The sequence below is a fragment of the Eptesicus fuscus genome, chromosome 10 (assembly GCF_027574615.1).
Source record: "Eptesicus fuscus isolate TK198812 chromosome 10, DD_ASM_mEF_20220401, whole genome shotgun sequence".
Lineage (NCBI taxonomy): Eukaryota > Metazoa > Chordata > Mammalia > Chiroptera > Vespertilionidae > Eptesicus > Eptesicus fuscus.
In genome coordinates, this window is record NC_072482.1 from 5800092 (window position 1) to 5822299 (window position 22208).

Genomic DNA, 22208 nt, shown 5'->3' on the forward strand with positions numbered 1-22208 from the left:
CAAGAACACTGAGTAGCATACAGGGAGCTTAACCAATGGGTGGTCAGAAAAGGTGTTTCCTCTGTAGCTCATGCTCAGAGGGGCTGCCGGTGCACACGGCGGTGGCTGGCAGGCCCTGTTCTCCGGGCCTGTGCCATCCATGTCTTGCCTCGCCGCACACAGTCCCCTTCTGCCCACCTGCATGCACAGCCTCTTCCTGAGTTGTGACGTTACACTGTCCTGGCTAATTTGCACATTACCTTTTTATATATATATAGATAAGTTCTTTGGTTTATCTCTCCCCCCACACCCTGCCTTCCCTCTGAGATTCTGCACTGTTCCATGCTTCTGTGTCTCTGGATCTATTTTGTTCATCAGTTCGTTCATTAGATTCCACATGAGTGAGATCATGTGATACTTGTCTTTCTTCTCTGACTGGCTTATTTTGCTTAGCATAATACTCTCCAGGTCCACTCATGCTGTCTCAAAGGGTAAGAGAGCCTTCTTTTTTACTCCACAGTAGAATGTGAGGCCTATGGCTCTGTGCCATTTCAGTTCCACCAAATACTTAGGGATTTTAAGGGACTACCAACATCTCATTCCATATGCCAAGAAACAAGCTTCAGACTAGAAAACCTACTTTGGGATTGCTTAAGGGTATCAGGTGACCTGGATAACCATGGGATGGCCACTTTACCACAGGGTCTTCCCCCTTCCTGACCTCCAGTCCTCGGGGAAGCCTGCATTAGGGACCCTGCTCCAGCTGTCCATCTATGGGTAGCAGTTAGCACCAGCAGGATTTTTTAAAAAAAATGTATTTTATTGATTTTTTACAGAGAGGAAGAGAGAGGGATAGAGAGTTAGGAACATCGATGAGAGAGAAACATCTATCAGCTGCCTCCTGCACACCCCCTACTGGGGATGTGCCTGCAACCAAGGTACATGCCCTTGACCAGAATCGAACCTGGGACCCTTGAGTCTGCAGGCCGACGCTCTATACACTGAGCTAAACCGGTTAGGGCAGGATGTTTCTTGCGAGTTACATTCAGTGATGTCCCTTTTGGTCATGTATTATTATGGTCACACATAAAGTATGTGCACTTATAGGTCAAGAGATAAATTATGCCAATATAGCAGCATCAAAATTATTGTGCCTTCTCTATATCCTCTCTCTACCTCCAAAAGAAATGTCAGATATGATGAAACAAATCTATAAGGATGTACTGAGAGTTCCCCAAAACGTCTTCAAGCCATTAGAGAGAATGTCCTTTTAGGTCATTGCTATTCAAACACATAAGCAGCCAATCAATGGAAATAACATACAGGTAGGTGGGGGAATTCTGAGTTTGGGGGTTGTGACTAAACTAAAATTCAATGTATTTGTCACCAGTGTTGGTGACAGTCTCCCATACGTTCTAATGCGCCATGCTTAAGAGGGGTTCAGTGTTGCTAGAACGACCAAATAGGTGTGAACAAAGTTCTTCAATGATACTCCTCAGGCTTTAGATCAAGTGCAGACTGCCTCGAATTAGCCAGGATCACAAATTTCTGCCAGGACTCTGTCTCTGGCTCCTCTCAAGATCCTAACGAAATCATCATTTGCTTAGGAAAAATGTGCAAAGAGGATTATCTCATTACTAAGTAACTTAGCAGCCAATGGGGAGGGAGCATACCTCCTATCCAAAGATGTTGCCGAAACCGGTTTGGCTCAGTGGATAGAGCATCAGCCTGCGGACTGGAGGGTCCCAGGTTCGATTCCGGTCAAGGGCATGTACCTGGGTTGTGGGCACGTCCCCAGTGTGGGGTGTGCAGGAGGCAGCTGATCGGTGTTTCTCTCTCATCGATGATTCTAACTCTCTATCCCTCTCCCTTCCTCTCTGTACAAAATCAATAAAATATATTTTTTAAAAAATCCAAAGATGTCACAAGGAATTGAGAGAAAAAAGTGCCTGGAGCCTGCACCCACCTGTCTGTACACCTTGATGGGACCCCAGGGGAAAGGTGTGCCACTGCCTCAGCCCCACGCCACCTTCCCTTTGTAGCGTGTGAATGACGCACAGTATGTGGCATCATCTCCTAAAGCAGTGGTTCTCAACCTTTCTAATGCCGCGACCCTTTAATACAGTTCATGTTGTGGTGACCCCAACCATAAATTTATTTTCGTTGCTACTTCATAACTGTAATTTTGCTATTGTTATGAATCGTAATGTAAGTATCTGTGTTTTCCGATGGTCTTAGGCTCTACAGCAGCGGTTCTCAACCTGTGGGTCGCGAAATTACAGTTATGAAGTAGCAACGAATATAATTTTATGGTTGGGGGTCAACACAACATGAGGAACTGTGTTAAAGGGTCGCGGCATTAGAAAGGTTGAGAACCACTGTGCTAAAGCTTTCAGAGTATGTAACCATGAGTGTCCGATGGGATCTGCTCCTTAAGAAATGTGTGCTTAACACAGAGCATCATCTGCACAGGCCTGCTCCATTTCTCATATTTATTAAAGGGCAAATTAAATCTCTTCATTGCTCAAATTGAACCTAATTTACAATCACTTAAAATGGTGGAATCCTCCCTGGGTAATGAGAAAACAAAACCCTCTTATTTTCCTGATTATTTGGTTCATTTGAACGGAGATGCATCCCCACCGCCATTAGCCCAATGCTGGTTTCGAGCTGTGCATCACAGCAAGGAGCAGGTCAGCACTGCCCTGCCAGGGTTGTCTCATTTCAATGCGGGCCCCACTGTCGTTTTCCAGCCCAAGCAACCCTTCCTGAAGACTATTCAAGCAACACCAAGAACAATGGGAAATCACTTTTTGCATTTAAGGAACACACACAATGTGCATCTGAATGGTTTTTAAAAATTGTTTTTAATTCATCCCCACTCCATATGCAGTCTAAAAGACGGTTCAAAGACATCTGCCGATTTCTAGACCAACTGTTTGAGATTACTGGATTTGACACAAGAATCTGTGAAATTTCTTTTTCTCAAGTGGTGATGGCTACCTTCTGCTTGTTTGCTCAGATCCACACTCTTGCATGTTCCCCCGGGGGTTCCTTCACACTTGGGACAGTTGCTGGGCTCATCTCATTTTGGACACTTTTATGTTTGCTAACTGCAAAAGCTCACTGGCCTTTTTAGGTCAAATCTCAGTCATGGGCTCACTGGAGTCATGCTCTAGTCAACAGAGCTATAAATGCTAAATAGTTAAGAGGCAAATAAGCAAAATCAACTTTTGCTTTTCATATTTCCTAGATAAGATTTGGGGCTTTAAAAAGAAATATCTTATGGAAAAAGAAAAAAAGTATAAATGAGAATTTAAAAGGATTTTTGTTAGCATCAACAGAGAAACACAATTTAATTCCATTTGTTCCATGGAGAAGAAAACAGGTATAAAAGGAAGTGATTTTATATTTAGATTTAACTGGGTCCTAACCTAATAATAAAACTTTTGTTAAAACCACCATAAAAATTAAAACTAATCTAAAATATAATTGCAGTGTTCTTTCGGATTTGAGAGAGTGAGATGTTGTAGGTTGAAGCGAATGTTCCCTTGGGTTGCCAAATGCATTCCCAAGAGTGTTTCCTAGGCTGTGCGAATAGAAGGCCAGTGTCAATATTGTTTATCCATAAGGACGAACCTTCAACTACATGTCCAGATCTAAGACTTGCCCTACCTCAATGCCCAAGTATTGGAAATTGTAAGCTAGATGTACCTGCATGGGAAGTTTTTTTCACAACTCACACCAGAAGAAAGAAGCTCTCAGAAAAGGGAAAAAAAGCCACTGTGTGTCAACCTGCAAGGAAAACCCTAATGTAGAAGAGCAACTACTTATTTTTTTCAACTGCAGAATTTGTTTTTAAAAATTCAGCTACTGCCCTGGCCAGTGTGGCTCAGTTGGTTGAGCGTCGTCCCCTGCACCAAAAGGTCGTGGGTTTGATCAATTCCTGGTCCATGCATGTTTGGGAGGCAACTGATTGTTATTTCTCTCAAAACAAAACAAACAAAACAAAACAAAACAAAAAACAATAAAGATATACCCTCAAGTGAGGATAAAAAAAAAAAAAATTCAGCTACCTAATAGTAAAAAGTCAAGGTTTTTGTTTGTTTTGCATGAGAAAGGAGTGTAAATAAGTTCATAAACCAGTATACAAATGTTTATGAGCCAGTAATTTAAGAAAGACAACAACAAAAAAGCTGCATGGATCCTAAAAGGATATGTGATACATCCACTCCAGTCAGAGGTATTGTAAGAACAGTCTGACGTCCTCAGAGCGGGCAGCATGGAATCAGGTGCCGCACCAGTGGCGATGCCGGCAGGCAGCACTGCGCTCAGTTATTCCCTAAAAGGAACAGAGGAAGGAAAACAAGCAGTTCTGATTGCTCTTTTCACATTTCCGCCTCTCAGAACTCCATCCCAAACAGAGAAAGACCGCGGTCCCTGCGGGAGAGTTTGGGGAGTGGCAGGGCTTCTGCTGAGGGCGGGCTGGGCGTGGGAGAAACCCACTGCTGCAGGCGGCCGCTCACAGGGGCTGGGCTACATTAGCAAGCAAGTGGCCCTGAGGTCCTGGCTTTCCAGTCTGTGTCGCGGCTGTGGGCCTGTGGGGCACCGGCCCCTCTACTGTGGGTTCTGTTGGTTAAAAATACAACAGTTGCATTTGCAGCACTTCAGTTATTTAAAAACAACAACTTCATCCTCCTTTCCCTCATCCAACTGTAAGAAAGGAGAAATTCATTAAGCATTTATTTTTAGGTTTCTGAATTGCTATTAAAATTCAATTAAATGTAAAACCTAAGAGACAGCCCCCAAATTGTTAGGATTATCTCAAGGGACCCTGAATTGGGCAGTGAAAGTTGACATCAACTGAAATGAGCTGGACTTGCGCGGTTGGCTGTCTCCACGCCAACAGCCATCTGTTGTCCCCCCGGAGTGGTCCCATGCCACCTCTCAATGAGAGCGCTGGGCAGCAGCAGGGTGTGGTTTGGGGGAAGCTACTGGGTTTGCCATTTGCTTCCAGAATCACAGAGACTATGATGAACTTGACATTGAACACTGCTGAGTCCTGAGTTGGGGAAAGCCCATGAGGAGGGCCGAGTTCAGAGGCTCTTCCCTCCTTTGCCTGGTGTCATACATGGCCTCTGGCTCTCTCTTCTTCCACTGCTTGACTTCCTGTTTCTTTTTCATTGGTGACCCCTCCTAAAGTCTTCTGGCCCATTGTTTTACTGGCCTCTTCCTGAGGAAGAAAGAGTGGGATGCTCAGTTAGCTCCTGGCCCGCAGACCGTCTGTCTGCTCAACGGGAGAGGGCAGCGCAGGATACTTAGGCTTCCCGGCTGGGTAAGCCAGGGCTGTGCTGCCCAGAGTGGGAGCGGTCACTTTTCTCCAGTTAAAATGACCAGCTTGCCACTGTGTGATAACCAGGTCCACGTGGCAAGCTGGCGGGGGGTGGGGGGTGGGGAAGCTCAAGAGCAGAACGCAGTCTGCGGCCGGGGAGCAGGCCTCTCTCGCCCCGGGCCAGGTTGGCTCCCGAGCCTCCAAGTAGAGGGCATGGCGGTGGGCATCCCCACCACAGCCCATTTCCTGGGAAAATAGAGGTATTACCTGGAAAAAACCTAATGTGCTTGATTTTTTAAAAAAGAATAAAAGCTTTAGGACATGTCTAGGCAATCGCTTGGCCTCAGCTCCTGCATGGACAGGCCAGTGCCTCTACTACAGGCCTCGGTGAGCAGAGCAGCCCCATGCTCCCTCTGGACCAGACCAGCCTCTCAGCTCGGAACCCGTTTCCCTGGGCTGTGCTCTGGGTGTGGAGCTGTCCCCTCTGAGACTATAAATCGAAGGGCGAGGTCCGTTCCGATCTACCACCCGACGGCCAGTGCGTCCCACACACACCTTGGCATCCTGCTCCGCAAACTTGGTGAACATGTTGGCGTAGATTCTGCGGTCTCGCTCGTTGTGCTCCTTCGCCTTTTTCTGGCACATGGAGATCTGCTGCCGCGCGGCCTTGTTCTGGGGGTTGACTGCCAGCACCTTCTCGAAGTCGCCCTTGGCTGACTCGAACTCGTTCATGAGCAGCTGGGCTTCACCCCTCCGGTACAAGCCCTTCTCATTGGCACTGTCTAGTCCCAGGGCCTGGAACACACGGTGTATGTTTCAGAAAGAATGAATGTAACTTACGGGACTTCCGAAAGAAACTCAGTATTTAAATAACTTACTAAAGCTCTCTGGCCAGGGAATTAGAAAAAGTGTATTGAAAAGATGGGCGCAAGGTTATTACATACTACTGATCAAAACACAACTAATCACCCAAACTAATTTCTGTGTTTAACACAATTTCTCTAAAAACCCCGAAGGATTTGGAAGGGATCTTGAGAAGTTCATTTTAAAGTTCAATTGAAAGGAGTAAGTGACTAAGAATAGCTGAGCAAATTTTGGATAAACAAAAATAATAAGAGGAGAATTGCCTTACCTGAGAAAAAGATATACTACCAACTATTGACATTAAAACAGTTTGGTTACTAGTCCATGAACAAACAGGTCAGTGGAGCAGAACAAAGCAAGACAGACTCTTAACAAAAAATGGGGTCAAGACAGTAGCTATCCATGTAGAAAATAAGACTTAATTCTTACCTCACATCATAAACACAAAAATAAGTTCTAAATCAAGTATTTTTACATGCACTGCCCAATAAAAATAATAGATTTTTAAAATTATTTTTTTAAAAAAAGTAAACCTAGTTGGAGCAGGTTTTGCTAGTACTGAATGGGGTTATTTTTATACTCTTAGGGTGGGGAAGACTTCTAACCAGAAAGGAAAAAAAAGATTTGACTCCGTCAACATTAAAACTTTTCTTATGGAAAAAGATGCCATCCCAAGTTAAAAGACAAATAAGAATGGGGTCCTAGTGTCCCTAAGTGTTCAGAGTCATAATGTATAGATTATCTCAATCAACCGAAAACAGACCAATAATGCAGCTGAAGAATGTGAACAGGCAATCACAGAAGTACAAATAGCAAACAATGAAAATATGTGCAATAAGAAGTGAAGAAAATTTGTCCACTGAGGAAAAAAACCACTGATAATATTCAATGATAATATATATTTAGATTTAAAATGTTACTGTATTAAAATTATTGTCTTTTGACCCAGAATTTCCACTTCTAGGAATTTATCCTATAGAAACAATCCCACAAGTATGCAAAGAGAGACACCACATAATCTGTAACATTATAACCTGGACATCTACCAAGAGGGACTGGTGAGATAAACCATAGATGGCGTGCAATGGATACTCAATAGATATTTAAAAGAATGAAGAAGAGTTATATGACAGATTGATAAGATGCAGAAAAATGTCGTTTTATGAAATTATGTCTAAATCTATATATTCTAATTTTTAAAAGAACATATACATATATGTTACTCTATGTGTGGAAAAAACGGAAGGAATATGTGTGAGATCAATGAATGATTTTGGAAGAGATGGTCAACTGGAATCTTATAAATGAACTTTTACTTTCTTGTATGTTTCGTAATTTTGAACTTGAATAACTTTATACTATTATAATAAAAAATAAAGAAAAAGCTTAAAATGTAATTAACAGTAACATTTTTTCTTAGGCAAATATTGAGTAAAACATGATAGGAACATATTAATCCACAAAACTCAAAATCTTAAAATTCAAAAATAATCTTACAAAGAATATATGAAATCGTTGCTTGTTTTTCTTATCCCTTTCTGTTTATCTTTAAGATACAATCGATTGTTAGCTGTTACCCATACATAACACACACTGTTGGCTCTGAGACCAGATATCTGACCTAACAGTCAGCATCACATACATGTGCATAAGAACACCAGAAGCACGCTTCAGACAGACACCTTCACGAACACCTGGATTCACAGCCCAGGAACAGTATTAACAACACAAATGTAAAAGGGAGAGGGCTGCTGATGCTTGGTGGGTCTTTCAAACTATTTATGTGTATTCCTAATCAGGGAATAAATATGATAACAAACAGTGACTTCCTTATATATCCCCAATATGAGCAGTTGCGGCCTGTTTTATTAAAGTACTAAAAGGCTTAAGTTACATCTGTTCTTATTAAATTGAACCTGAGGAGTTATATGTCTAATCTGATACCAAGTGATATTAATTTAAGGAAGGTCATGGATAAAATTGTTTAATTTTATTGAAACTTTTATGCATAATGCATTATTATAAACTAGAGGCCCCGTGCATGAATTTGTGCACAGGTGGGGTCCCTCGGCCTAGCTGGTGATGGGGCCGATTGGGGCTGTGGGAGGTTGGCTAGTGTTGGGGGAAGAGGAGTCGAGGGAGGCTGGCTGGCTGGGCGGTGGGACCACAGGAGGTTGGCCAGCTGCCTGATTGGGGTTGATTCGGCCGGCTGGCCAGGCGGGGGGAGGCGGGGAAGGGACTGAACCAATCAGGGCCATCAGGGGGAAGGACCATGGGAGGTTGGCCATGGGAGCGCACTGATCACCAGGGGCAGCTCGTGCATTGAGTGCCTGCCCCCTGGTGGTTAGTGCGTGTCATAGCGACTGGTAGACCGGTCGCTTAGGCTTTTATATATATAGATAGTCTAGGCCTCAGAAAAGTCTTTAATCAAAACCTTTCTGAATTTCCCAGTTCATATTGAGAAACAATCCCAAACAAACAAACAAAAAAATATAAAGCCAAATGAAAAACCCTCAACCCTTGGCGAGCAGCAGCGAAGGTGGAGCAGGGATGAGGCTGGAGAGATGCGTGGCCTCTGCAGCCCAGCCTCGCAGACGCTACCTTATCGCAGCATTCCACGGCTTTGGTGTATTCTCGGAGCTTCAGGTAGCACATGGCCAGGTTCAGGAAGGCAGCGAGCAGGAACGACTCGGAAGCTTTAGATTCCTTTTCGGACAGGCCGTATTCCATCTCGAGCCACGACACTATCTTCCCGTACTGAATGACCGCCTGCAGGTATTTGCCTCCCTAGGAGAGAAGAGCTGGGCATTACTCTCTACACAGGCTCGAGAGGGGCACACGAGAAGTGTAAGCCAAGGCCTCCCTGGAAATACCAAACCCTCAAAATGGAAACCCCCTCATACAAACCCTGGGGTTTCATCATTTGTTTTTTTTTCCTCACGGGTGGCTAGCCAGACACTTTTCCATTCTCTCTGAAGTCCCAATGACCAGTGAGCTGGTCAGGACAGAGTCTGCCCTGCACTTACCCTTGACCTGTTCCAAGGGGGCAGTGCTCTCAGTGAGAAGGCAGCAAGGCATTGGGGTAGCATTCTGTGGTGCTGTTATCTATCTATCTGTCTGTCTGTCGGTCTGTCCGTCCATCCATCCATTCATTCATCCGCTTTCCAAAAGGCTGGTGCGTAGTTCCAGACCCTGTCACTAGGTTACTGAAGGGGGAAGTGCCTTTTCCCGGACTCCTGACCGTCAGCACTGTGCAGGAGATACATCCTGGCAAATCCAGTGACCTATACCAGGGCCAGCAAACTTTCTGCATGCACTCCACCCTCACTCACTGAGAGAGACATCACAGAGGTCTACAAGAATGTCCCTGCCTCAAGGGACCTAAAGGGGTTGGCCTAAGAAATGAGCTCACCTAGAAGGAAGCCCTGATGTTGATTTTGGGTGAGGATGGAGTAGACCAGTGCCAAGTGGAGTATGGGTCTGAACGAGGCCAAAGCGGCACCCCACTGAGCACCCCTCTTCAGAGGGAGCTTAGGAAAGGGACGACAGAGAGAGCTCCCCGTTCCACTTGAGAAAGGCAGTGCCGAAGGACTGAGGTTTCTGAAGAAGGCTACTAAATTCAGTCTGTTTCTTCTCCACCTCAGAAATTTGTGATACAGGTTGTAAGAATATGAAACCAGGCCCTTTAAGAGTAAATGCTGAAATTCTTGAGGAAATCATATTGTACTTGCTATGGGCTGAATTGAACCCCTCCTCCCAATTCATACACTGAAGCCCTACCCCCAATGTACTGTTTTTGGAGATGGGACCTTTGGGAGGCAATCAGGTTAGGAGAGCCCTGTAGGGGGTGCCCACCAGAGAGAATTAGTTCCCTGCTTCCTCTCTCCCCACCCACAGCAGCTAGGGAAAGTCACATGAGGACACAGCAAGAAGGATGCCATCTGCGACCCAAGACCCTGCTGGCACCCTGGCCTTGGACTGCTATCTTCAGACCTGTGAGGAAGGAATTCCTATTGTTCAGTCTCGGGCATTTCGCTGTGGCAGCTGAGGTAACTAAGACATAATTAGTTAGGTGCGCCTTTTGGGCACCACGTGAAGCAGCCCTCCCCCAGTCTGTCTGTCATCCCCTCCTGCTGAACCGGGAGCTCTTCGAGGACAGGAAGCATGTTCCAACCCCTTTGGTGTATCAAGGGTTTAGCACAAACAGACCCTTAATGAAGGTTTGCTGACTAATATTAAGGTCAAGGAATATAATTATGGAATCCAAAGATCTTCTATCATTGGGAGCAATGTGGAGGTGGGTAGAAATGAAGGGTGTCATTTCATTTATTTTATTTTATTTATTTTTTTTAAATATATTTTTATTGTCTTTTTACAGAGAGGAAGGGAGAGGGATAGAGAGTTAGAAACATCGATGAGAGAGAAACATCTATCAGCTGCCTTCTGCACACCCCCCACTGGGGATGTGCCCGCAACCAAGGTACATGCCCTTGACCGGAATCGAACCTGGGACCTTTCAGTCCGAAGGCCGATGCTCTATCCACTGAGCCAAACCAGTTTTGGCGAAGGGTGTCATTTCATTTAGATCAGGTAAGGGCATTTTCCCTTATGCCTAGTTTCTTCTTCCTCTTTCCTCCTTCACTTAACGTACCTATTACCTTTCCAATTACCTCCTCATATATTGTTATAGGGAAAGAAAAGGAGAGCCAGGGGGGACCAAGACTGGATCTTACAACTTTGGTAGGTTTTGAATAACAGAATGGTAGAAGGCTACAGTTTCTAAAAAGAAAAACAAGCAATAGACTTCATAGTAGTTCCTTTACATTGAAAGAGCATTTTAATTTCTTGAAAGCTCTTTCATATGTATCATTATCATACATAATTTTATTTAGGTCACTTCCAATGAGCACAGTACAGGTATTTGCTTTGTGGTACTTCTGCTTCTGATGTGCTAACAGGAGTTCTCCACTGGGGTGACTGTGCCTCCGGGACATTTGGCAATGTTTGGAGATGTCCTTTAGTCGTCATGTACTAGTGGCATCTACTGGGTAGAGGCAAGGAATGCTGCTAAATATCCTACAATGTCCACGACAGTCTCCCACTAACACAGAATCATCCGGCCCCAAACGACAACAGTGCGAGGCTGAGAAGTCCTGCAGTATAAGAATGCAGAAGGAGCCCTGGCCGGTGTGGCTCGGTTGGTTGGAGCATCGTCTCTTGCACCAAAAGGTGGCAGGTTCAATTCCTAGGCAGGGCACATACCCAGGTTGCGGGTTTGATTTCTGGTTGGGGCGCCTCTAGGAGGCAATTGATCAATGTTTTTCTCTCTCACATGGATGTTTGTCAATCTCTCTCTCCCCCACTAAAATCAATTTTTTAAAAATGTAGAAGGGGAAAAAAGGCAGGGTTGACTCGTAAATGGTTTGTTTCTAAATCATAGCACTGGTTTCTTGGTTCAGCAAGAGCAGTCAAAACATAGTAAAGCCTGTTTGTCTGAAAAGGGTTCCGTGGTTGAAAGATGATCCTCAACTAGCTTGCTTTGGAAATGCCTTTTCCCCATAGAGCACAAGGGGGCGCCAGAGCCCCATGTCACTGCTGGGTCCTCGCCACCAAGTGGTCAGAAGAGAGAAACACTAAGCAGGTGTGATAGTGAAGGCCTTGTCCTGCAGATTGCTGCCAGCTAGGGGGAGGAAATGAAAACCATGTTTGTTTCCCTGACCTGTACAGTGCCTGGCATGATGTCACGTTGTTACCTAGACTTAATTATGTTTAGCGCCATGTTAAAAGAGTCCTCTTCTACCTTTCTTCCCTTCGGTGTTCAGAGGCTGATAGGAGGAATGTATAATCTTAATCTACACAGCAAAATCGCTATTTAGCTGACCAAAATTCAACCCTCTTAAGGAGAGAGATTTACGCACTAAAGTGTAAACCAAAGCGCAGATCAATGGAAATGGAGCTCCCATGTCCTGATGTCATGAAATGCACATTTTTATGTCACCATCTCTGCTGTCACCCACAGCCTGGATGACTCTGCCTGCGTGTGCACAACGCTCCAAGTCAGTCCCCAGAAAGATGAGGCCCAGGAGGGCAGGGTGGAGGGCTGAAACCTGCCCTGAACTCTGAAAAGGGAATGTGGACAGGAAACGACCCACCGACCTGTTTGAGGCCTTAGAGCTAAAACTAGGCTCACTGCTGGGACCTTTTACCTATAATTAGGAAGGTGCCTCTGGGAAAGTGTTCAGAAGTACAAAATGTTCAGAGACATTCTGGGAGAAAAGGCTTAGGTCAGTGGTTTTGAACCTTTCATTAATTTTCCCCAATGGCCTAGTGTTTTGAAAGATTTCATCTGTCAAATTGCATGTTAAAAATAATATGTTCCATATGTGTGACTGCTGATCCAGATTTTATTCAAAGATCAGTAATTTTAAGAGGGTTCATAATATTATGAAATCACTACTGCAGTTGTGGTGCTAAGAAGCAACCAAGTTCAGTAACTGTATAGACACCTAAGCAATGTTTTTTGCTATTGATCACAAATTCTGGCATCTCTCTGTATATATATTCAGGACACAGCCATATGGCATGTGGCTTTGCAGCATTACTTCATTATCAGTAATGTTCCCCAAAGTTATGAGCCATCAGCAACCAATAGTTTCTGGTGAATCGTTGAGCTGTTTTGCTACACTGAGTTGATATGATTCTAGTTAAATGCCAAGAGCCTCAACCCCCTGCCCGAACTGTTAATGTTCTATTTAGAAGTTTGGAAATATAAAAAAATACATTTAAAGATTTTAATGGACTCCAGGTATATAGGTAACACCATTCAGGACCTGAGGTCTAAAGGGATTTTTACAGAAAATTTTCTTTTTTTTCTAGTGTACTGTGTATTTGGGTTTATAAAAAACACACTTGAAATCTTACTTGAATAGTTTAGAAGTATCCAGTATACATAATTGAATTAAAAAATCAAACTTGCTCTTGAGAGTTTAAAACTTATAGGATTTTAGGGCTGGAAGAAACTTGGGGATCATCTAATCCAGTGGTCGGCAAACTGCGGCTCGTGAGCCACATGTGGCTCTTGGCCCCTTGAGTGTGGCTCTTCCAAAAAATACCACGTGTGGGCGCGCACATACAGTGCGATCGAAACTTCGTGGCCCAAGCGCAGAAGTTGGTTTTCGGCTCTCAAAAGAAATTTCAATCATTGTACTGTTGATATTTGGCTCTGTTGACTAATGAGTTTGCCGACCACTGATCTAACTCCCTCAACTGAAAAAGTAACCATTTTAGACTTTAAATCATTTGGAATCATAAAGCCCAGAGTCTAATTCAGAGCTCATTTCATCACTGTTTTCTGGTGATCCATACAGTATCCTATCTAATAATAGAGTAACATGTAAATTACCATCACTCCACTATGCCCACAATTGGGCGGCGGGAGGCTGGGGGGCGGGGTGGCCTATCCGGCCATTGAGAGGCACGGATCCGGTGCCACTGGAGGGGGGCTACCCTGCTGTTGAGAGGTGCAGGGGGCGGGACTCCCGCCCTCTGTGCCTCTCAACGGCCAGATCCGCGGCCGCTGAGGGGGCCTGCCGCGGACACCCAGCTGCGCCTCTCAACGGCAGGGTAGCAGCAGGGTAGCCAGGTGTCCACGGCAACAGGGTAGCCCCCCCTCAGCGGCCGCGGATCATCAAAAGTGGGGGAGCTGGGTGCCTGTCTGCTCTGGCACCAGGCCTTTCAGAAGCCTCCGGCTCGGCGGTGCACCAGCCGACAGGCACCCAGCTCCACCGCGAAAAGCGAAAGCGTGTAGGGGACCCTACACGTGCATGATTCAATCATGCACTGGGCCTCTAGTATGTAATAAGTAGTTAAAAGTAAATATAAATAATTATATATTATGTAAGTCAACAGGTTTCAAATTTATTTAACCAAAACCCATAGTAAAAAATATCTTAAAAAAGTCTTAAATTATGATCCACTACCCATTCATACACAAGTGAACAAAAGATTATGAAACATTTATCCTTAGTACATAATGTAATATACATTTCCACTATACCAATTTCATGATCTAGTAATGGCTTTCCTCTCAAAGTTTGAAACAAGAGCCTTGCACGCTGCTCCTGGGCTGCGTTCACCCTGCTTACGCAGTGTTACATCATTCTCCAGGCGTTTCATGTCAGCGCACAGCGCCTCCACTCCCTCCAGACCAGGCTGTCAACCACAGCGGGTCTGAGAACCGATGCTCCACAAGGACTTGCCGAAGCACGGCTGTGCACCGCTGCTGTAGACGGTTGAAAACAGCATCTGATTTTTGTTCTTGGATTGCAGTGGCAAGAAAAAAAGAAAGAAGGAAGCCTAACAACACTGCCCTTCGTCTCTAACTCTTGTTCTCTAAGCCCTTCGCGGATACGGAGCAGGTACATCTTGGGGTGGGAAGCACTGAGGTGCACTCTGATTAGAACTGAACAGAGTGCTGTTTCTTTTTTGTCTTCAATCTGGGGGTTTAAGATCTAACTGAGGAAATCACATCTTCCTAGGTGTTACAAGAAAGGGTTTTCGAGAAGCAATCAATGACAAAGATCATTCAGAAAAGTAGGTGTGGCAGGGACCTCTGTGGCCATCGGAAGAAATGAATCCTCTTCTATCAGTTTTTCCTTTTCTTTTCTTTCCTTTTCTTTCCTTTTCTTTTCTTTTCTCTTTTCTTTTCTTTTCTTTTCTTTCTTTCTTTCTTTCTTTCTTTCTTTCTTTCTTTCTTTCTTTCTTTCTTTCTTTCCTTCTCTCTCTCTCTCTCTCTCTCTCTCTCCCTCCCTCCCTCCCTCCCTCCCTCCCTTCCTTCCTTCTTTCCTTTCTTCCTTCCTTCCTTCCTTCCTTCCTTCCTTCCTTCCTTCCTTCCTTCCTTCCTTCCTTCCTTCCTTCTCTCTCTCTCTCTCTCTCTCTCTCTCTCTCTCTCTCTCTCTCTCTCTCTCTCTCCCTCCCTCCCTCTTTTCTTTTCTTTCTTTTAAAAATATTTTTATTGATTTTAGTGAGGAAGGGAAAGGGAGAGATAAAAACATCGACGAGAGAATCATTGATTGGCTGCTTCCTGTACGCCCCTTACTGGGGATTGAGCCCGCAACCCGGGCATGTGCCCTGACCGGAATAGAACCCTTCAGTCTGCAGGCTGGCACTCTATCCACTCAGCCAAACCGGCTAGGGCTCTATCAGTTTCTTTTGAAATCTGTGCCTGTTCTCTTTCCTTTTGTCACATGCCTTAGTGACTTCACTAACAGTGGAAAGGAAAATGATGTGAAACTTACCCCTATGAATTCCAATACAGCTAACAATTATTTTATTCTTTCTTTGTTTCATCCCACAAACACTCACTGAGTGCCAACTATGAACCAAAGCAAGATGCTTCAGGCCTGCAGTGAGCCAGTAGTGGTGGCCGGGCAAGCCACCCTGGTCTTTCTTCAGGGAGGGTTACAATCCAGAGTAGACAATGCAAAAGTGGTATCTGTGCTCTGGCCACATGGCTCAGTTGGTAGGAGCATCATCCTGTACACCAAAAGGTTGTGAGTTCAATTCCCAGTCAAGACACATACCTAGGTTGTGGGTTCAGTCCCCGGTTGGGGTGCAAACAAGAGGCAACAGATTGATGTTTCTCTCTCACATTGGTGTTTTCTCTCTCTAAAAATTAATAAGCATATCCTTGGTGAGGATTTAAGAAAAGAAAAAAAAGAGGCATTTGTAACTCTTTTGTCATGTTAATTCATTCTTTCTCACTATTTCTTATACTGTAAATGACAGACCTATAAAAATTCAGGGTTACTCTTATCTAGAAGGGTGTTGATAAAATTCAGAGTAGGGAATACCAGCACAATTCATTAACACCTGAGCAAGTTCTCTGAGCTAGACACTCACATACCTTGAAGTACACAGTTCCCTTCTCCTTGACGATGGCAGCCTGCTCCAATTTTTCTTTGGTATCCATCTCCCAGGATTCTTTGGCCTGTTACATAAATTTGTGACAATGGTTAGGTGAACAGAGAAGGAAAAAGCATCAGCTTATGCCCATAGAACAAGCAGTAGCTCCTTGTAGAGGCCACCCACACCTCAAACACACTGGCTTTTAAAACTGTGCCACCGCCAAAGTGAGTTCTAGTCACTGCCAGGCTAGAACTGGCTTTTCAATGACAGCTGTGCGGGACCCCGCGGCAGAGCACATCTGGAGAGGTGTGCAGTGAGGCCACACAGCGGAAGCTAAGTCTCTATTTCCCTCCCATAAACGGCACCACTCAGTTGCCATTATGACTTCGAGCTGTTTCTCTCAGGCCTTGGTTTTCAACTCTAAAATGGGAACACTACTGCAGGCAAGTCACAGTTGTATGTTGATGAGAATTTTTAAAATCCAGGTCATGTAGTTGTCTCTTCCACTCTAACACAACCAGATATGTAAAGCTTCCACACTGTATCCACCTGCAGATGTAGCCTCGGGGAATTTCAAGCAAAACATAATTGGGAGGGTAAAGCTGATGCAAAAACATAATTTCAAAGCCATAGATAAACGTTTTAATGATCATCTGCTAATTTGTATTATGTGTGTCATTATCGTCCCAAATTAAAGGTATGAATCCAGAAACAACTGCACTTCCATTATGAACAACTGGGTTTAGGAGGATCAGAGTCCACAGAACAATCTGGGGTCCTTTAGGGAAAACAACAAGGCTATGTCAGAGCCACTTGCTGTGTAGGAATTATAAGCTTAAGTGGGTACCTCTAAAATTCTCTCTTCAAGACACTTGGTGGTATATTCCTGGTATTCCACTCCCACCCCCCAAAAGTGAATAATGGGAGTTACTAGTCTTTCTGGCAACCCCATGTTGCTTCCTAACAACTTAGCTCTATCATTTAAAAATCTAGTAACCAGGGTCCTTTGCATTTTTATATTAGGTTCAGTCTTTATGGAGTATTAAATATCCTTAATATGAGGCAGAGAATTAAATAGTGTTGCCTGAACAGCACACCCCTTCTTCACATAGTTTCAATAAAGCAAGCGGGGTTCATGGATACACTTGGGCGATGACAGATCCAGCTCACTGTGGGCAAAGGAATGCCAGGAAGCAATGTCCACCGGGCTCGGGTGGGAAGGGGCAGGGAGCTACTTTATTGAAGCGGGAATAGGGAAGTCAAAGGTCCACATAACCATATGCAAGGGCTGTTCTCTCTCTAATGATGTGGAGGCAGAGCTGCAGGATCAGTGCTGAGCTAGCAGGCTGTCCAAAGAGGTTCTGTGACAAGAAGCAACGGTCAATGACGAGAGCACGTCTGCTTTGAGGAACATGAGTGTGAGGTTTGATCAGCAGCATCATTGCTAGGGGAGAATCCCAAAGCAGGCCTCCTTGCCTTTCTTAGCCCAAAGCTCCAGGTCTACTGGACTGACAATGGTCTCCTTCCAGAATCTAGTGAAAGATCAAATCTTGTGTCCAAAGCTTAATGCACAGAAGCTGGAGGGAGCCCTGGGGCGTAAGAAAGGCACACCAAATGCAGGGCTCTAGGGAGAGTTGGGCTCTGGTGACTGATGCACAGGGACTCCACAGAATGCCTAGCTTGGGCACACGCTCTGTGCTTGTCCGGCGAGGCTGCTGCTGGGAGCTTCCAGGGGCGGCCTGAGATGGAAATATACTCAAGAGGCATGCCGTTTTTGTCCTCAAGGCCACTGACAAACTCTTTTTTTCTACTTGGACAGGTATGAAAAGAAAAGGCCTGCGGTTAGCAGGTTGTCCTTGTGTTCCTTGTCACAGAGCCTGGTGGCCCACGAAGCCTTGCATTTTTGGACAGTAACTTGGAGCCATGCTGAGGGCCTCTTCACTCCTGAGAAGGGTACAATCCGTTCAGCACTGGAAAACGGCGCCCCTCCCCCAAGGAGCAGCTTGGCAGAACGTGAACCTTTTTGTCTTCAACCCAGGAAAAAAAGTACAAAAAGAACAAGTCTAGGAACAAATAGGGAACAAGTGTTGGATTCTACCCAAAAAAAGTTTAAAAAAAAAAGGGCTGACACATAGGAACAAACTCTGAACACTGCGCTCCGTAGCTGTGGGTCAGCCATGCTGGCTCAGGGGTCCCAGAGACAACATGCAAATAAGACCACTGACCTACTCCACCCAGAAACACGTTCTATAGTTCACAGGAAGTGGGCAGAGAAGAAATATACCATGATTTCAGAGAAGTTGGTATTTTCTCACCTTTTCGAAGCTCTTAAGTGTAACTTCATATATAAGCTCAGCATTAGGTTCAATGCCAAATTTAGGCTTCCCTGCCTCTCCAAAACCATATCTGAAATGGAGAGTAGAAAAATAAAACTTTACAAGAACTGGTGTATTTCCAGGCACTTCCTTTGGTACTTTGTGGCATCACATGAGCGCAGAGCTAATGTCTGCAAACTACACAGACCGGAGACCCTGAGGACAAGCCAGATGCTGATCAGAAGACCCTGCCAGGTGCCCCTGAGGCTTCAGAAACCAGGCCAGACTGAGCCTCCCTCCTTCTTCACATCCCTGTGCAATTGCGACACCTGTTCTCCTCAGGACAGCTTGCTTAATGTGGCCTTAATGTCACTGCCCTTTCCTCTGCTTGATTTCCTATCGAGTTCTTTGATAAAACAGCCTTCATTTGGCTATTAGGACCCTCCCGTGGCCTCATCAGCAGGAGGGTGAGGAGACAGGCACTGTTGTCACAGTGCTGTGCCCACAGCGCTGTGCATTAGAGGCTTAAGAAGCTTTCAACTCTGAAGTGCTGTCTCCGTCAAACAGCACCACTTCCAGTCAGAGGAATGGGAGGAAAGGCTCACACAGCAGGGGGAAACATGCATTTTCACAGTATTTCTTCAATAGTTTTGAAGAGCACACTAAAAAATACAAGTGACATAACAAATATATAACCAAAAAGAACAGCCTTAGCAAGTTCTAACCCTCATAAAAGACACACTTTCCCCCTGGCTGGTGTGACTCAGTTGGTTGAACGTTGTCCCGTACACTGAGGGGTTGCAGGTTCGATTCCCAATAAGGGCACATCCTACGTTGCGGGTTTGATTCCCAGTCAGGGTGCATGCAGGAGGCAAACAATTGATGTTTCTCTCTCTCCCTCTCTAAAAATCAATGAAAACATATTTGGGGAAAAAAAGAAAGCAATATTCTTACAGCTCTGTGGCTCGTACACTAAATGCTACAACTTTTAGCCAAAATCTTACTGGACAAAATCACTGCAGACATATAAATTTGATTTTCAGATCACGTAGGATCTTAATAAATACAAGGCGTTCAGGGAGGACACGTCTACCAGAATGAAGTGCTGACGGAGCTTCGTCTGTCTGGTTCAATGGTTTCCCAGCGTTTTGAACAAAACCCAGCATATTAAGAAAGCGCGCACTGGAATATATTCTGTTCTCATCTACCAGTATTTCAAGCCAGACTACTCTTTAATATATGGAAGGACATTGCGAAAACCTTAGTAAACCCAAACTTTCAGGCTATGGGTTGAAAGATGCCAAACCAGGTCGATGCCAATGAATATTCTCTGGGGCAAAAGAACCAGAGTGGGAATATACAAATCCTGCTGCTTGCACTACTCTCTTTACCCCTTGCCTGAATTTTCCCGGAAGAAAATGATTACTCACTCACCTCCACTGTTACACAAGTAAATGGAAGCTGGAGCCAGAGCAAGGCCATGAGAGTTGGTAGGAATGGGGTGTGGTGGTCATAATAGCAGGGCAAAGGGTATCTTCAGCAAAGAAATAAGAGGACGTAATTGCTAGTGGCCAATAATAGGAGGTGGTGACCAGTTCTCTACCTGGGCTCCTAGACCTATGTATCTGCTATTTTGTTCCTGCCATCTGGTAAATAAAGAACATTCCGTAACTGCTGAGAACCTGGCTGGGGGGAGAGTCCTTGCTGAGCGTGTTTACTGACAGCATGTTATATTTGGAGCGCTGTGCTGAACAGGTACAAATACAACAGATGACCTGGCACGTGCCTCAAACCACTGGCTCTCAATAGGGGTGGATTTAATCCTCTCACCCCAGGGATATTTGGCAATATCTGAAGATGGGTTTATCACACAGAGGAAGGGGCTGTTGGCATCTAGTGGGTCTAGGCCAGGGAAACTGCTGAACATCCTACTACTATGCACATGTCAGTCCCCACAACCAAGAAACTTCCAGCCCAAGATGTCAGTAGTGCTGAGGATGAGAAAAGCTGCCTTAGTGGAACTCACAAATAGAGGTCTCACGGCCGGGGGTGGGGGTAGGGTCAAGGGAGACACCAAATTGTCCTTGTTTTTATCAGTGGGATTAAGGAAGACTGGGGAAGGGCATTATTCCTATAACCTCTCCTGGGTTCAGATGAAGAGATTCTGTGGCGATGTGTGTGGAGCACAGTATCCTGGGAGGAGCATCTAGCCGGACTGCCATGTTACACAGAAAGCTGTCTGTCTGACGCTACACCAGCCTGGCAGGCTAGGACCCCAGGCACAGAAACACTTCTCACTGAAGACAGACACCACAAGTGGGATTCTGGGACTTAACCAAGAGACAAGCTGGGCTACAATAACAGAAGGAATGTTATTAATGGGTTTGTTCTTTTTTCTTTTCTTCTTTTTCTTTTATTGTATCTATATGAGAAGATGGATGTTCGCGGAACATATTTCACAATATATGTAATTCAAACCATCATGCTGTATGCCTTAAATTTGCTGTATGCCAATTATTTTTCAATAAAACTGGAAAAAATATACTTCTATTTGGTGAATTGGAAAGACCACAAAGCAAACTTTAATAAATCCCAAATAAATAAAAATAAATATTCTTGGATCATAATTCAATAAAAACACATTTTTTAAAAGTCAGAAGGAAAAAGTCCTCCTGGCTAGAGATGTTAAAATCTTTTTTTTTTTTTTTTGAGATGTTAAAATCTTAATCTTAAGAAAACTGTTGATGCAGGGGTACTTCAAATAAATATAAAATTTGTAGAAAAGAATGACAAAGGAAACAGTATATGTCAGAATCTCTGAGATACACATAAAATGGTACCCAGGGGAGCATTCATAATATATATTTTTAAATATCCAAATTCTAATTTTACTCCTTTTGTATATTGTTCATGTAACAATTTGTAGTACTTCTTGATATACCTTTACATGTATTTGCTCCCACATGCATTTACAAGTACATAAATCTATATATATAAAAGTCTAAGCGACCGTCGCAACCGAAACAACTGAAGAGTCGACCAAACAGGCTGCGTGGGGCGACCAGGCCGGCAGGAGGGTTAGTGAGGGACGACCAAAAATGACCGAGCAGCAGGCTGCGTGGGGCAACCAAGCCAGCAGGAGGGGCAGTTGGGGGCGACCAGGCCAGCAGGGGTGGGAGCAATGAGGGTCGACCAGGCTGGCAAGGGGGGGGGGGCAGTTGGGGGCAACCAGGCAGTCAGGCAGGTGAGCAGTTAGGAGCCAGTGGTCCCAGATTGTGAGAGGGGTCCCAGATTGGAGAGGGTGCAGGCTGGGCTGAGGAGACACTCCCCCCGCCCCGTGCATGAATTTAGTGCACCGGGCCTCTAGTATACAAATAAGCAGGTATTAATTTGCAGTCTTTAACTATAGTTTTAAAATATACTTAAGTTAGTAATAAAGTAAAACAATGTCGATGACATTAATGTTCTTGAATAGCTGCCTACAGACAGCAGAGATACAAAGAATGACTATTAATGACCATTAGCCTTTATGTGCATACAAGCACTTATGCCATAAGTTCTTACCAATTGCTGCCTTTTTATAGACAAAAAAACTGAGGCTCAGAGAGAAGTGCTTCCTGAGAGTCACACAGGAGTGTAGAGCCAGGATTTAAATTCAGACTCTGTGTGTTCCCAGAAAATGGCTTAGTTTTTGACCCAGACTGCCTTGTTTTTGTTTGGGGTCGGTGCAGGACAGAAATATAAGGAAAACGTCAAAACTAGCCACCCTTAAACTAAAATGAAAAAGGTGAACAGTCACAGTATTTAGAACA

General features: G+C 44.6%; 1 protein-coding gene across 13 annotated transcripts in view; it reads right to left on the reverse strand.

Moving 5' to 3' along the window:
* Positions 1–2457: 2457 nt before the first annotated feature.
* FKBP5 (FKBP prolyl isomerase 5) overlaps positions 2458–22208 on the reverse strand; it is a 133758-nt gene continuing 114007 nt past the window's right edge. For 9 of the 13 annotated variants that reach the window (XM_054721697.1, XM_054721696.1, XM_054721695.1 and 6 more), the window contains 6 exons: positions 18397–18487; positions 16080–16163; positions 8777–8962; positions 5867–6106; positions 5111–5212; positions 2458–4321 (listed from right to left, as the gene is read on the reverse strand). In XM_054721697.1, the coding sequence (XP_054577672.1) occupies positions 4268–4321; positions 5111–5212; positions 5867–6106; positions 8777–8962; positions 16080–16163; positions 18397–18487 (757 nt within the window). In that variant the 3' untranslated portion in view covers positions 2458–4267. Of the gene's footprint in view, positions 4609–5110; positions 5213–5866; positions 6107–8776; positions 8963–14129; positions 14457–16079; positions 16164–18396; positions 18488–22208 lie in introns of those variants that run through there. The other 4 variants (XR_008557178.1, XM_054721698.1, XM_054721702.1 and 1 more) reach the window with 4 other exon arrangements.